At 37.2% G+C, this 16,844-nt stretch overlaps 1 protein-coding gene across 1 annotated transcript; it reads right to left on the bottom strand.

The window, feature by feature from the left end:
- Positions 1 to 8,580: 8,580 nt before the first annotated feature.
- Positions 8,581 to 16,611, bottom strand: FGB (fibrinogen beta chain). Its single transcript, XM_053583334.1, has 8 exons — positions 16,456 to 16,611; positions 13,361 to 13,552; positions 12,684 to 12,867; positions 11,486 to 11,713; positions 10,829 to 10,942; positions 10,354 to 10,479; positions 9,856 to 10,141; positions 8,581 to 8,976 (listed from the first exon to the last, which is right to left on the bottom strand). Exons 1-8 carry the CDS (start codon positions 16,561 to 16,563, stop codon positions 8,745 to 8,747), a joined length of 1,470 nt encoding a protein of 489 aa, XP_053439309.1. The 5' UTR covers positions 16,564 to 16,611; the 3' UTR covers positions 8,581 to 8,744.
- Positions 16,612 to 16,844: the final 233 nt, after the last annotated feature.

The following is a 16,844-nucleotide window of genomic DNA, read 5'->3' as shown; positions in this document are numbered from 1 at the left end:
AAAATTTCTTTGTTTAGCTTCTTTTTGGAGTATCTATCCAGCACTGCTAAAGGGGTGTTTAAATCTCCAACTACTATGGAACTGGAGGAAATCAAGTTGCTCATGTCTGTTAGAGTATCTTTTATAAATTGAGGTGCATTCTGGTTGGGTGCATAAATATTAATAATTGAAGTCTCATCATATTGAGTATTACCTTTAACAAATATGAAGTGTCCATCCTTATCCTTCCTTATTTTGGTTGGTTTAAAGCCTATTGCATCTGCGAATAGGATTGCAATGCCTACTTTTTTCTGCTTTCCATTTTCCTGGAGTATAGATGACCATCCCTTCACCTAGAGTCTATATTTGTCTTTTAATGTAAGATGAGATTCTTGTATGCAGAAGATATCTGGCTTGATTTTTTGTATCCAGTCAGCCAACATGTGCCTCTTTAGAAGACAATTTAAACCATTCATTTAATTGAGAATATTGATAAGCCTTTCAAGAGTCCAGTAGACATTTTTAATCCTTTTGCAACTGTGGAAGTTGGAATTTGATCAAAATTTTCTGGGTGGGTTTACTTTTGTGGTGGTCTTTATGGAGGATAGGTCTGAGAATATCCTGGAGAGCTGGTTTAGTTATGGAAAATTTCTTCAACATGTGAATGTCATTAAAGTATTTAATTTCTTAAATACTTTAATGACATTCAAAAAAGTAAACCCACCCAAAATTTTCTGGGTGGGTTTACTTTTATGTTGGTCTTTATGGAGGATAGGTCTGAGAATATCCTGGAGAGCTGGTTTAGTTATGGAAAATTTCTTCAACATGTGAATGTAATTAAAGTATTTAATTTCTCTGTGATAAATGAAACTCAGTTTAGCTGGGTACAGGATCCTGAGTTGAAAGTTATTTTGTTTTAGGAGATTAAAAGTCAATGACCATCCTCTTCTAGCTTGGAAGGTTTCAGCAGAGAGCTCTGCAGTTATTCTAATATTCTTCTCCTTGTAGGTAATGGTTTTCTTTCCTATGGCTGCTTTCAGAATTTTCTCCTTCATATTAACTTCAGTGAAATTGATGATGATGTATCTGGGGGATGTCTTAGTTGGGTTAAATCGTGCTGGAGTTCTGAAACTGATTGCTATCTGAATTTCAGAATCTCTTGGCATGTCTGGAAAGCTATCTTTGATAATCTCATGGAGAAGAGACTCTGTGCATTTTGAAGCCACTTTGTCACTTTCGGGGATCCCTATAACATGAATATTGGTTTTCTTCGAATTATCCCAGAGTCCTCTGAGAGAGTGATCTATTTTTGCCCTCCATTTCTCTTCCTCTTTGAGAGTTTGGGAGCATTGGAAAGCTTTGTCTGCAATGTCAGAAATCCTTTCTTCTGCTTGCTCCATTCTGTTACTCAGGGATTTTACTGTGTTTTTCAGATCTTTGAGGGCTGCAACTTCTTGTCTCAATGTGTCAAAATCTTTGGTCATTTGGTCTTTGAATTTGTTGAATTCTTGAGATATCTTTTGGGTTACTGCTTAGAATTCTAATTCAATATTATTGGCTATCCATATTCTGAATTCGATTTCTGACATGTCAGCTATTTGCTTGTGCATGGGATCTGGTGCTGTGTCTACCCCATTGATCCTTGCTGGAGTTGATCTAGTCTTATTATTCACATTGCTAGAGTTTTTTCCATTGATTTCACCTCATGATTGTTTTTTATGGTTGCCTCTGGCCGTCCTCAGAGTTGGGAAGTGTCTCTAAGATTAGACCCCAGCGGGACCACTCTCTTGTTGCTGGATCTTTGTAGGGAGTGACCCTGTGTAGTTCCTCTGGGGCTGCTCCAGCCAGGGAGTTCTGGTTGTGGGAGCAGCTCCGGAGTGTGACACACCCAGATCCAGCAACAGGGCTGGGGGTGGTGCACACTGTTCTGGGAGTTCCTGGCACCCAGTGACTTTGGCACTGGGAGCCCAAGGCTCCAGCAGTCTCTGGCCAGGAGAAGGGCTCTGCACAGAGGCAGGGAGGGCTCCAGAGGGCACACAGCTACCAGAGTCGTTGGCCAGATGAGCCAGCCATGTGGAGGCAGGAAGGGTACAGGAGGGAGGAGGCTTGGTTGCACAGCTCCCAGAGTTCCTGGTCAGGGCATGCCGAGGCCCTGCCTGTGAGGGTTGCAGGCACAGATTGTGGGTCCCAGCGCAGCTCTTGAGCAGGCTTTGATTGCGGGTTGCGGGGCAGCTCTTCCGGAGGTCTGGGCAGGCGCTGATCCAGGTCCTGGCACAGCTCTTCCCTACCGGTTCCTGGGGCTTCCCCACAGGCTGAGCCAGGACAGCTCTACACCTCCCCCACGGAGAAAGACAATAAGCAGCCCCTCCCTAGGCGGGGGTGGCTAAAGCAGATGCAGCCAAGGCTAGGAGCTGGCACGACGGTCTCAGTGGAGCCCAGGAGCTTCCCAGCGGCTGCTCCCCCCACGCTGGCTCTGCACACAGCCCTAGCACGCCACCGCATGCGCCACACCATGCGCGAGGAGGGGTGGGATGCCCGGAGAAGGCAATATAACTAGTATTTAACACAAAGTCTGGCGTATAGCAATGACCCAATACGTTTTTGTGAGTTAAGGTATCTAAGTGGTAAAAGGAACTTTTAAGGTCATCTATTTCAGCCTCCTACAGAATGCACAAATTTCTTTTGTATCTGGTGCTATAACTAAGTTAATTAAGATGTCATATTCAATTTTTGTCAAAAGCGATGATTTACATTTTAATTCAAATATTGCCTTCACATATATGCTTTCAGTTTCTGGAAACCCTTTAGAAAAGCAGTACAAGTTTCACAAAAACATGAGGACACTTCTAATTGGTAATCAGTGATTACTAGAGTTCCTTTAATAAAGGTGAGAACATGTTTCAAATTACTAGAGTTCCTTTTCAGGTGAGAAAATTGTACTTTAAGGAGGTTAATAATGTGATGATAAGAATTGCACCTGGGGATGAAGCTCACGCTCTTGTTATTACATGCTCTCACCACCCAAGCCACACACATCCTTATTGTGTGGAATAATGACACTAGATATATGTAGTTCATAAATAAGCATGAGACCACTATATACAGTATTTGTTTCTCATAATTTTCCCAGCGGTATTAATTATCTAATTATATGTCTTCATAGGTTCGCCTACAAAATAAAGTGCATTTCCAAGTTAGCAGATGCTGGGGGTAAGGCTGGTCAATCAATAAGAAGAGTCATAAGCCAAGTTCATTAATCTCAAATCAAGTCTAGAAAAGCCCAAAAGAAAATGACACAATATCAGTGTAAGTACCTGCAGGCTATAAAAATCATTAGTTAAATCCTTTTTATATTCAAACAGCATTTAGTTTTATATTCAAACAGCATTCAGTTTTGCTGAAACAGCTTGAGAAGCAGCAGCATTTAGATTTTGGTAGCTGTGAAAATAATATAAGTCTAAGAATCTTACAGGTAATGAAATATACACAAACACCATTTCTGAGATACTTTGTATTTTTATTTATTTATGTATGCATCATCAATTCACTAATGGGATTCCGAGTACTTTATAAATCTCACTTAGAGAGTACAACGCTTAATTAATTGGACTTCAATGCAGGAAAAGCCTTAACCATCACTGAGGGGAGTAGCATGGTAGATTTGTACCTGGGGGTAGACTCCAATTAATACTCAAACAAGAGAAGGAAGATCTATTTTCACTTTCCACATAGTAAAATTAACAATTCAAAACCACAGAGGCAAGAAAACTTAAGGGAACCTGTCATGATTGAGCTGAAAAATACTCAGTGGTAAGAGAGTGGCTCATGGCTGAAGGTGAGTACGTGATGATTGCAACAGAGGACTCTAGAAAATATTTGCTAAATTCCCTTTATCTCAATCCCTAGTAGGTCTATGACCTCAAGGTTGCATGCCTACACTGGCTATTGCAAAACTGCATTGAAGTATCTATCTACTTTGTAGGGAGAAAGCAAATAAAACAAACAATTCTTAACTCTAGGGGAAGGGCAGAGAGGTATTTATTAAACTTCTTGCAATTTCTCGTAGAGCTGAAACTTGAAAATAAAAGGTTGGTGGGATAAATAAATATAATTCAGTCAAACAATAAATAAAAAATGTATTGCCTATTGATCATATCTTGGTTGAAAGGAGAAAAAGTGTCCAGTGGCTAATATTGGTACTAGGTTAAATTATTTACTAAAGTATATTAAAGACAGGAAAAATTAATTGTCAATATTTTAAAATATTCAGCATTAGTGAGAGAGAAGAAAAATAACAAACACGTGATTCTGTGCATCCAAGGTAAATTGACACAATCTTTCTGGAGAGTTATTTGGTTATGTATACAAAATTGTTTTTAATCTTAATTATGTCAAAACACTTTATTTCCCCCAGAAACTTTTATTTACAGTAATTTATCCCATAAATAAATTAATGTCATTATAAATATATATTTATATTATATGAACATTAATAAAAAATACATAATATGTAAGTACTATTATAAAATAAATTTATATCATGAATCATATATAATGTATTATATAATATATATGAAAACCGGTTTATGAAGAAAAATGTTGATTTCCGTATTATTTTTAACAGAAAAAAGCCAGAAAAACTAAATGTGAAATGACAGAGACTTATTTAAATTTTCATGATGATGCAATAAAGCTGTATTATGGAAAATAATATAAAAAAATTAAACAGTAGGAAAACTTTCTGTGATACATTGTGGAAATTCAGGCACTAAAACATGTACCGGATAACAAGAAAAACATTAAGATTTTAGCTTCTCCACTGCTTGTGTTGAAATTTTCAGTGGTTTTTATTATTTTCTATATTTCACAAAATGTCTACAAATAATATGGGCTACGTCCATTGCTCAAAACCACAATTAATTAATGTTTTAAAAATAAACATAAATGAGTCCATTTTCCATGTGTATTCATACTACGTGCCAACTCATTGCTACTTGGTGCAGAGCTGTGTACTGTGGGGGAAGTTTATACAGTACTCTCGAAGCACGTGCAACAGTGAGCAGGAACTCAAAAATCCAAGTTTTGGCTCTATGTACAAGTAATAGGTACCATCTATAATTTTTTTCTACATTTCAAAAGAATTTAACTTTCAGCCTAGAGAATCACCTGAGGCTGAGAGGCAGTGTAGTAGAAACAGTGGTTCTAACATTCGGAGACATGTTGAACCCAAGTCTAGTCTTAACTACAGGCAGTGGTCTCCTATGAAGTCATGATAATTTTAAGGATGATTATTTGCTCAAAATATTGCCTTCTGGCAACCATATGAGTGACAAAGCTGCTAGTTAAGAAAGATGAAAGGGCCCAATTCATTAATTGCTAAGTCATGGAAGAAGCCCAAGTGCCCATTGACCCACAAATGGATCAATGAATTGTGGCATATGTACACCATGGAATATTACGTGCCCTTAAAGAAAGATGGAGACTTTACCTCTTTCATGATTATATGGATGGAGCTGGAACATATTATTCTTAGCAAAGTATCTCAAGAATGGAAGAAAAAGTATCCAGTGTATTCAGCCCTACTATGAAACTAATTTATAGCTTTCATATGAAAGCTATAACCCAATTATAGCTCAAGAATATGGGGAAAGGGGAAAAGGAGGGGAGGGGACGGGGGAGGATGGGTGGAGGGAGGATAATTGGTGGGACCACACCTACTGTGCATCTTACAAGGGTACATGTGAAACTTACAAAATGTAGAATATAAATGTCTTAACACAATAACTAAGAAAATGCCATGAAGGCTATGTTAACCAATATGATGAAAATACTTTAAGTTGTATATAAAACCAGCACATTGTACCCCATGGCTGCATTAATGTACACAGCTATGATTTAATAAAGAAAAGAAAGATGAAAGGAATCTCAGATAAATATGAATGTAGCCTCTACCAGTAATGCCAAAATCCAGGCAGTGATCTGAAACTCTTGAGGATATTTATTTAAAAATAGAGATGCTTAGGCTCTTTCCATGTGGAAATGCTGAGATAATAAACCTAGGTCATTACCAAGAAATCTGTATTTGGGGGGAAATGCTGATGTAATAAATACAGGTCAGTACCAAGAAATCTATATGTTTAAAAGAAGTCTGCAGGTGAGATGATCAGCACACGGGCTATTACATGTGTAGTCGTTAAACAGAAATGTTAGTGGAACACATGCAGCTGGTGGGTTTCAGAGCACCCATGTTTTTGCCCTTCTAAGGACCCTATGATTGCTTAAAAGACATTTTCTGTGTTACATTGGTCAACCAGGGCCCTTGGTTCCTAAATGTGAAGAACAGTGAGAAATCACATAAAAGTGCCTCACCACTGTGAGTAGTGCTATAATGAACATGGGTACAAATATCTCTTCAAGATTCTGATTTCAGTTTTCTTGGATATATACCCAGAAGTAAGATTGATGGACTATATGATAATTCTATTTTTTAATTTTTTGAGGAATCTTCACACTGTTTTCTATAGTGGCTGCACCATTTTACATTCACAGCAACACTGTACAAAGATACTGCCTGATTTCACTTACATAAAATAGTGAAAACAGTCAAATTAATTGAAGAACCAAAGAGTGGTTGCCTGGAAGTGTGAGAAAGGGGGAAATGAAGATACAGTTATGTTTATACTTGGTAAATAAATTCTAGAGATCTGCTATACAACATATGTCTGTGGTTAACAATATGGTATTATGCAAATTTTTTAATAGAATAGATCTCATATTAAAAGTTCTTACCACAAAAAAATATTTTTTTTAAAGGCAGACAAAGAAACTTTGGGAAGTGATGGATATGTTTAATACCTTGATTGGGCTGATGGTATTGTGTGTGTATTTATATGTCCAAACTCACAAAATTCTATGTAAACATGTATAGGGCTTTATTTATTTATTTATTTATTTATTTATTTTGAGATACTCCCAGTCTGTTGCCCTAGGTAGAGTGCCATGGTGTCATAACTCACAGCAACCTCAAGGTCTTGGGCTCAAGTGCTCCTCTTGCCTCTACCTCCCAAGTCGCTGGGACTATAGATGCCTGCCACCATGCCTGGCTAGTTTTTCTACTTTTAGTAGAGACCAGGTCTCACTCTTGCTCAGGCTAGTCTCGAACTCCTGAGCTCAGGCGACCCACCTGCCTTGGCCTCCCAGAGTTCTAGGATTATAGGCGTGAGCCACCAAGCCCAGCAACAGAGATATATTAATCTCTATTATATTTCAAAAAGTTGTTGAAATATATTTTAAAAGGGCCTGACCTATGCTGGAATATTAAAAAGTTATTGTGACAAAATGGAGGTCTATAGTGAATAGGGCAGAAGATGGTATGAGGACAATTTTCACCTCCAACTTAAAAGGAATTTGGATACATGTAACTAGGAGCTAACATTAAGCAGGAAAGTAACTTGGTCAGAGTTTTCCATTTTTAAGATAACATTAGGAGGACCCTTTTGTAAACTGATGATTCAAGGAACGGTAACAAACTGGTCAACATTTGGGGGTGGTCAACTTAAGGAACTAGGCCTACCACACTGCTAGGTACCTGTGATGCATGTCCAGTCTATGAGAATTAGATCAACTCAAGGAGGTAGTAAGTGTAGGAAGGTGGTAACCAGGGAGGTTCTACTGTGTGTCATAGAAAAGCAATAAGTTAGTATGGGCTCCAGTGGGTCAGAACTTGTGACAGGGAAACCAGGTAAAAGGTGTCGGTGAATTTGATGAAGAATTAAGAGAGTGGCAGCATTTCCAAGGCAGAAATTATTAACCTTTGCTTAAAGGCAAAGATTAAGAGGATGAGCTTCAGGAGAGTGAGTTCCATGAAAATGAATGGCCATGATGCTATAACAGGGAAGGAGTACCTGGGGCTGCAGGGTTGCCCAGGGAAGTTGGAGTGAAAAAATATTGGGATGATATACGCATTTTCATGGGGAGACGTAGAAAGCCCATGTCTACTTTAGCTCTGGGGTGACCATGTGAAAAAGTAAAACCTAAATGAGGGCAAGAGTAGTCCTAGTTGCTATGGGCAACAGGCAAATTCTGCATCTTGTTTCACTATTTCCCTGAAAAAACACATGGTGAAGACTCGATCCTGATTGTCCTCTTGGAATCTCTGATTCCAATATCTGCAGAGGAGTGGTTTTTCCATGGTATAGAGTAAAACTTTAAATCTTCAAATGTTTAAATTAGCCTATTTTATATGATATTGTGAGTATTATGTTTCATATAAGGCTGTGAATACTTCTTTCCTTACAAGTGCAAAGCCTAACTCATTGGCCAGGTCGATCATGAAATGAGGAAACATAACTTGTTGCAACAGAGATTGGTTTAATTCAAGTTTCCTATAATAGATCTTACATAAATAAATAGAATTTGAAAAGTGGACCTTGAAACATCTGTTTTTAGTTGGCCTCACAGTTTTCCTACATGTTTAGGAGATCCCTCTTCCTAACTGGAAACTTCGCAATCAACTAGAACTGAAATTATGAACACTGACTGTCCATAACTATCCTTTTGGACGCTTCTTGGTAAGCAAGATGAATGAAGAATACAAAAGAAAATGGTGTGCTATTTTTAATGTCATTTAGCCTATACCTTTTCCAAAAAGTCACACAACCATTTGAAAGTTTTAGAGGGATGTAACGTATGAAAGAAAATTCCAATAACATAATGTACAAAAATGTTGTCACATATAGAAGATTAAAAATCTATGTTTTGGAGGACTATTGCTGTGGGAAGAAGGGCCTGATCTTCATACTCATCTTCTTCATGGAATACCACGACCCCTTCCAATTCATCCACACCACGCCATCATCTGTGCCATGCTTTGCCATGTCCCAGGTGTACTGTCCACCCCAGTAGTATCTGCCATTTGGATTGGCTGCGTGACATCTATTATACCACCATCCACCACCATCCTCTTTAGAACATTGTTTCTTGGGATCTGCAGTTAGCCTGAAAGGAAATGAGTTTGAGGTTATTAGAAATGGCATTAGAATTGTCAAGTTACTTCTTTGCAGAGTCTCCAGGAGAGGGCCAGGCTGAGTCATAGGTGGTGCTCTTCCCTTGGATTCTGTATGTGGAGTCACGCTAATACACCACAGGCCTCTTTGCCCTATGGCAAGAAAGAGAGAGAACTAGGCCTATGTGGCCAATTCATCTAAGGATTGCACTGGTTACTTTACACTGAAATGATAGACTTCAGATCCCTTTGTATTAGAGAACCCTAGGAAACAAAACAAAGGTTTTTTGTTTGTTTGTTTGAGACAGAGTCTCACTATGTCGCTCTTGGTAGAGTGCTGTGGCATTACGGCTCACAGCAACCTCAAACTCTTGAGCTTGAGTGATTCTCTTGCCTCAGCCTCCCAAGTAGCTGGGACTACAGGTGCCTGCCACAACGCCCAGGTATTTTTTGGTTGCAGCTGTCATTGTTGTTTAGCGGGCCCAGGCTGGGCTCGAACCTGCCAGCTTCGGTGTATGTGGCTGGTGCCCTACTCACTGAGCTATAGGCACCGAGCTCAAAACAAAGGTTTTAATATATACATTACAGAGCTATAGATATTTATTTAAATGCTCATTACTCACAAAGTAACTGTACTTGAATTCCAGTTCTATCTCTTGGTAGTTGTGTGAGTTTGGGTAAGTCACTTCATCTGTTAAATGAGAATAATTATGTCTATCTCACAGTTGAAAAACTTTAAAATGATACGTGAAGAACTAAGTACAGTGACTGACAGTGCCCATCAAAGGTAGTTAATAATGTTAGCTGTTAATGACTCTGACCCTGATACTGGTGGGGACTTTTAAAGCAGGAGCTAAGAAGGCAACACCTACCAGCCATCGTTGTCTCTGTCATATGTGCTGAAGAACATGCCGTTGTGAATGGTCATGGTCCTGTTTTCTCCCATCAGCTGAGAAGCTCCATCCATGAGGGCGTTTCCGGCCATCCCTTTGTACTTGGTCACCGAGAGCTGGTATTTGTTAGCCTCGTTCTGTACAGTGAATCCCCCATAATGAGCCTTTGCCTTATCTCCTTTCCAATCTTCCATCTCAATCAAAAGCTCTGTGGATCCCATCCTGGTAAGCTGGCTGATTTTATCATTTCCAAGCCAATACTCACCTAAAGGAAAAATAAAATAAAAGCTCACCAAAAACAAAACTTCTGGGAACCAAAAATTGTCTTTCTTTATCTCTATCTTTCACACTTTGTCATGAAACTCTTATTAACTTCATAAAACCTAAAAACAGACTTCCCATATTGTTTGTTGTCTTAAAAGGGGAAAAACACCCCATTTTAAATAGAACGATTTTATTTTATACTCCCGGTTTTACCTGGTAGGCCACAGTATTTTTTCCCATCTGCGCTGCTCGCAATATTTCCAAATCCTTGTTTATAAGGATTCCATTTCCTGCCAAAGTCAACGCTACCATCTTGACGGTTCTGAATTACTGTCCATCCTTTTGTTGACAGAAACAAAAATAGCATATATTAACCAGTAACAAGTAATAATTTCACTTTGAAAAGAATGTCTGAATTCCCTATCTTTTTCATTCATTTTATGCCTACCTACATTTGGTGCTATCAAATACTTATAATAAGCAAATAAATATGGGAGGAAAACACTTATAATCTTTGGAAATTTTAAGTGCTTTACCTTACCCCAAATTATGAATCATAGACATTTTAAAAATTTTTAAATATTGGATTAAATTCCGAATCAAATGAGTCAATGTCAGCTTATTCTCTAGCATTTTATAGTATCACAATCATTAAAGGATGATAGGCCAACAGCTATCCAAAGCTTACCTCCATTTTCTGTGGTCATATCACAGTAAACTCTGTATGGTGTGATGGAACTGTCAGGCTGGATGAGATACATTTCAGATGTTTCACCTCCTTTCCTGATAATATCCTCACATTCTGTCAACATAAGATAATACATTACGTTCAGCAGCCTATGAAAAAATTACTTTGTCTTTAGTCCCCAATTCTTTAAGACAACTGATTATATAGGTTACCGAAGGATGTTTTAAAACAGACATTTGATAATAATATTATAGTAGAAACTGATCTTTCATTTAATGAGAATCAAATTCAGTTCTGAGGACTTCTATTTGTCAAGAGGATGAAAAAAGCCCCTCTCCACCTTTTGTGTGCTGGTTTACCCATAAACTGCTAGAACACATGAGATGGAGAGCGTCCTCCACCTCTCCGTGGTCCTGACATTTGTTGAAGCAAGTGCATAATACACACATCAGCCACCCCTGGGAACATCACTATCACTATACTATACTCCATCCTGCTCAGCAAAACTGGTGAATGCAGCGGGCTAAGCCAAACCACGACCTGCCAAGGGTATCTAGTAGTGGATGTACTGCTCGACATTGTTTTCTTCTAGAGGTCTTATTTTTAGAGAGTAAGTTCTTTCAGAACCCTGAAGAACTGTGTGTATGAACCAGTTACCTTTGCCGGACACCACAGGAACATTGCAGCTGACAGTGCATGGAGTGCGGCAATATTCCATCTGAGCTGAGACGTCAGTTTCTAATTTTTGTATTTTGCTTCTCAGGTTTTCCAGGATTGAACGGAGCACACGAAAGTTCATTGGGATATTACTATTCACAGTCTCCTCTATGTATAACCGCTGCTTTTCCAGTTCTACAGAATACTCATTTATTACATTTTCATTATCTGAAAAAAAAGTTATATAGTAAACATCCTCATTTTTGCTTGTAAAACAAAATGCATTTAACTATCCAATTGTGATTTTGAGTTTTTTGAGATTAAGCTAATAAACATTGAACTACCACCAAGCAGTCATGATACAGAGTTGCATGTAGGAAAAATTATTTGGTCCATGGCATATAGAAATTCACATGTAGCCTAACTTCTATACTAGTAATTTACCATCAGCATAAGCTAAAGATTATGTCCAGTAACAAATACAATAGGTTTTTTTTATTTCTGTGGTGAGAAAAAGAGGAGAAAGCAGTATTTGGGTCTTTTGTCCCAGAAGTTCAACATCCTATGCAATGGGTATACTTGATTGACTTCTCCATCCAACCTACGTATAGTCATACCTTGAAATTTATAAGGGAGATGTAATGATTCCTCTGATTTCTTTGAAAGATGTCCAAATTTGGATATGTTACTCACTGAGATGCTTATGCCAGGCTCACACACTTATGTTCAGCAGCCTGATTCCTGATGACCAAGCCAGTGGCATTCCACATTCAGAACTCAAGACTCAGAGTAAGTATCATTATCCACAACACCATTGAATATGTTATGGATTATGCGCTCATATTTAAAACCTCAAATCTTGAATCTATAAATGCTGACTTCTTTTTTTTACTGCGAACATTATCTTCTGAGTCACAAGTTGCTCGTACACTAAAATTTAGGAGTCAGTGAAATTTTTTCTAAGAAAACATCCTTGCCGATACTATGTGGGGAATAAGAGTTGAACAGCGCTTATCTGGTGAGTTGCAAGTAAAGGGGCCTGCGCGAAAATTGTGGGGTAATTAGGTGCATACTGAAAACAGTATGAATGCTGCTTGGGCTACTCTGGAAATGTGAATCTCATGACCATGTGTTCTCATAGCATTCTAACTTCCAATGTTATACATGAGAATCCAACAGAAAGTGCAAGGATATCCACCTTTCATTTGCTTCTGCCTCTTTTGCCACATGTCTTTTAGCAAATACAGGTGCTGAAAGGTGGAAGTGGAGGTCCGGTGAACAGAGTCCATGCTGTTGTGTAACTCATCAACACTGTTTTTGACTGATCTTTCCTGTTTTACCAAAGTTTCTTGCAACTGACATCCTGTAGGACACAACACCCCCTATAAACAGAGAAAATACAGGCGTTAGATGAAGGATTTGGGTCATGAATATTTACTACACATTAAAATAGCAAATAGTGAAAATTCAATAATATGGATTAGTCAGCATAAAAATGTGTTATTTTATCTTATTTATGTAAAACAAGATATTCTAGAGTTATCATCACACTCTCGTGAAGATTGAAAATCACTTACCACAGGAAAAAACGTTATTAGGCTTTTAGGTTTTCCCGCCAAACAAAACAAGTAGACAAAATATAAAGGGAAAGGCAACATTTCCATATCTTAATTTGTAATCCTGGGCCCAGGTAAAAGAAAACAAGAAACAAAGCCTCAACCAAAGGCCTGATAAGTTTATGCTTTGAATTTATTTCCAAAATAAACAAAGTGACAATGACAGTAATGTGGGTCAATGAAACATTAGGAGGACATGACGAACATGGGCTTTCTCTACATGGGAGACCACCCCTGCAACAACCATCAGGAAACTCACCAGGTCTGGGTCAGCGTGCAGGCAGCCTCCAGCATCAGGGGCTTTTCTTTCTGCTTTGCCTTGGGAAGCAGCTACTTTGGCTGGACGAGCCCGATAGCCACCTCCACTGACAGGAGGTGGGGCAGGTCTCAGGCTGGGAAGCTCTTCCCTCTTCCTGTCAAGGGGTCGATGACCACGGGCATCCAAAAGTCTCTACAAAGAACCAGGCAGAAATGAAATGCAGAGTGTTGTAGAAGATTTGAGGTGTAAGTATTCCAACACCCTCATTTTATAATTGGACCTATCTCAAGCCTGACGATTTGTTTAAGGTCCATCCACAGGCTAGGTTTGGGGAGCCAATCATTGTTTACTGTTCAGTAACAATAGAAAGACCAGTGTTTTACTGCACGTAAAACATGGTGTAGTTTTTAGGGAGACAAAGCTGTATGAGATTAGGAATAGTAATGACCTCAGATTTCTGAAACCTATACATTAGAACATGCAGAAGTGTCAATAATCTATACGGTCAAGAAGAGTGACTATTCTCAAGTCACTTGGATTACTCAGCTCCTACAATTATCATTAATCATTTCCCCACTGTCAATTTCTATAAATCAAAGATTAATTATATAGGCTAACCCCTATATAATTATATTTAAGAGACAATAAAGACTTAGTAAAAGTAAAACCTACTTAGAACTTATTTGGAATAAGAAAATCTTTGACTCTAATAAAGTTCTCTGAACCAAACTGCCTGAGTTGACATCCTAACTCTAGACTTAACCAGCTAAGGCCTTAAGCTAGTTGCTTTATCTGCACCCAGTTTCCTCATCTGTACAATAAGGATAATAATCATTTGTACCAGCCTTTGAGATTAATGTAAGAATTAAATGACTTGTTGCATGTGATACCCTCAATGCAATACTTGGCACACCTTTGCATTATTATTATTATTATTGTTTAATATTTTGATGCAGCAATTCTCTGATTTCTTTTCTAAATGTATTCATGTTCGTTCATTCTTTACGAGGTTTTTGTTTCTAGTCTTTATCTTAAACATTGTTATTGTTATTAAATTTTAAGCCTCTTTAATTTTGTGAAGGCAAAAAATGGAAACATAATAAACACATGTATATGTAAAAATAAAAATAAAAAATAAAAAAAATGAAAAAAAAAACACTTGGCACAGAGTGCTCATTTTTATTCTTATCAGTATCACACATAACGGATACCAGAATTTATGTGGCTTCTCCACTGCTAATTTCACTTTTATTATTATTATTATTGTTGTTATTTTGCAGTTTTTGTCCAGGGCTGGGCTTGAACCCACCACCTCCAGCATACAGGGCCAGTGCCCTACTCCTTGGAGCCACAGGTGCCGCCCTCACTTTTATTCTTATCTTCTATCAACAAAATCATTTTTTAAACCATTCTTTTCACATTTGCTATATTTCTTTACCAATTACCATGATTTTCTCATATTTAAAATAGTTCTCATGGTTTGTGCATTGTGATAAAAATCATTTGCTAACTTAAAAAATATTACATCAAAAGATGCTAAGTGGAAAATACACACTGCAATATAAAAGTTTTGGCTTAGATTAACTACATTATAATATGTTCTTTTTCAGTAGCTATACCCCTAGGCGCTTAATTATAAATTAACAAATGGTAAGATTTGAGGCAACAACTGAGCTTTCTTGCAATTTTGTTGAGCCTAAAAGTCATCAAACAAACTCTATTTTGAATTTTATTGTCATTTATTCACTAAGTTATAACATTATTTAACATTTAGTAGGATGGTGCTAGGATTATAACCTAGGCAGGTTGGTTCCAGGTTCTCCTGCTTACTCTGTCAAGCACAAACACTCTCACGGTCTCATGATTTGGAAGAGATATTTCATGGCAAAGACATGGTCCCGACCAGAGCTCATGCACTCTAACACACATTTTATGAAATGTAATTCACCTGTTTATTACAAATAAAATTATAACCGAAGAAAACTATTGTCTTTTCATTTTAGAGTACCACTAGAGAGATAGCATGGATGGTCTGTCTTTACTAGAGAAAAAGGAAATAAAAAAATACTGAAATTATGTGGCTATTTGAGTCTATAAAGACAACTTAATTGAAATAATCTCAAAACTAGGAGATCCATTGTGGAGTTTAAACTATTAAACTAGCCCTATGAGGATTCATTGGTAAGCAGGGATGTGAAAGCGCTTTGCAAAGTACTTTACAAAAATTTTACATGTTCTTTACATTTTTCTTATCTAATGCAATTAACCAGACAATTATCTTCTTGTATGTACAACCTGATAATTAAAGCACTTACATTCCCTTCAAATTCAACAGATGATCCAGAACAAATTACTTCATTTAAACATTACTGTGCATTCTTATTTCTAGTATGATGATACTATGTTACATATAAGAAATTTGATAATTACACTTATTTTTTAATACCACAAGTTAGCAAAGATAATACTTGAGAAAAACTGTTCAGCAATTAAATTGGACTGAATTGTGTTTCATGACCATTAATCATAACTATACACGTTAGCTCATACTTAAAGGTTCTTATCTGAACAAAAAATACTTCATTTTCTGTTATTACACTTGATCTATTCTGCTTTTACATTGATTTATAATTCACATTTATAAACAGTAATCTCATGAGCTATATATTACCTTCCTTTACCTTAGAGCAGCTAATCTATCACAGCCTTTTTCTTTTCAAATACTATTCTTTTATCATTTTATAGCTTAGACCACTTTCAGATTTTATCCTCTTAATCATAATAATGTGTTGCTAGAACTAAATGAAAATCATAGAACTCAGGATAACAAGTGAGAAAAACACATCTCATGTTAGCTAAGCCATCTTTGTCCTGGGAAAATAAACCAGAAAACAAGAAATTATTTTGTTTTATATAAGAAATGCTGTGAAACATTCTTTAAATAAAATAGTAAGTCATTGAGATTAATAATTCAATTTCACAACTACAATCAGTGCTAATTTCATTAAAATAACTATTAACACACCATTATGATTGTTATATTTTTATATTAGTAGCATTAGTAACAACAAAATAAATTTTTTTATGAAAATCACCTCTCCGTCGTAGTCATCAACATCTTCGGAATTAACTAAAAAGACACACAATAATAGCAACAATAGATGTTTCATGCTTTTAAATTTGTGGAAGTTCCAAGAAACCATCCTTTGCACGTAGACTTTAACCAAGAGCTCTTCAATCCTATATATACCTGGGTCCTCTGCTAGGCATGACTTTAAAAATGGTTACCTTCCCTGGGTTAATATTTAATCTCTTGGATCACTTGTTGGCTGAACCATTTTATCACTTAAGCAACATCTTCCCAGCAAAACTTATTTATTTGTCATACAACTACTGTTCTCTATTGGCCTGGTTTAGATACATGAAAGTTCTCCAATTCATTTAATTGGACAAAAATGATAGGAAAGTAGGATATACCCCCAAA

The sequence above is a fragment of the Nycticebus coucang genome, chromosome 1 (genome assembly GCF_027406575.1).
Source record: "Nycticebus coucang isolate mNycCou1 chromosome 1, mNycCou1.pri, whole genome shotgun sequence".
In the NCBI taxonomy this organism is placed as follows: Eukaryota; Metazoa; Chordata; class Mammalia; order Primates; family Lorisidae; genus Nycticebus; species Nycticebus coucang.
Note: the sequence above shows the minus strand (reverse complement) of the source record. Positions and strands in the feature narration are given on the sequence as shown.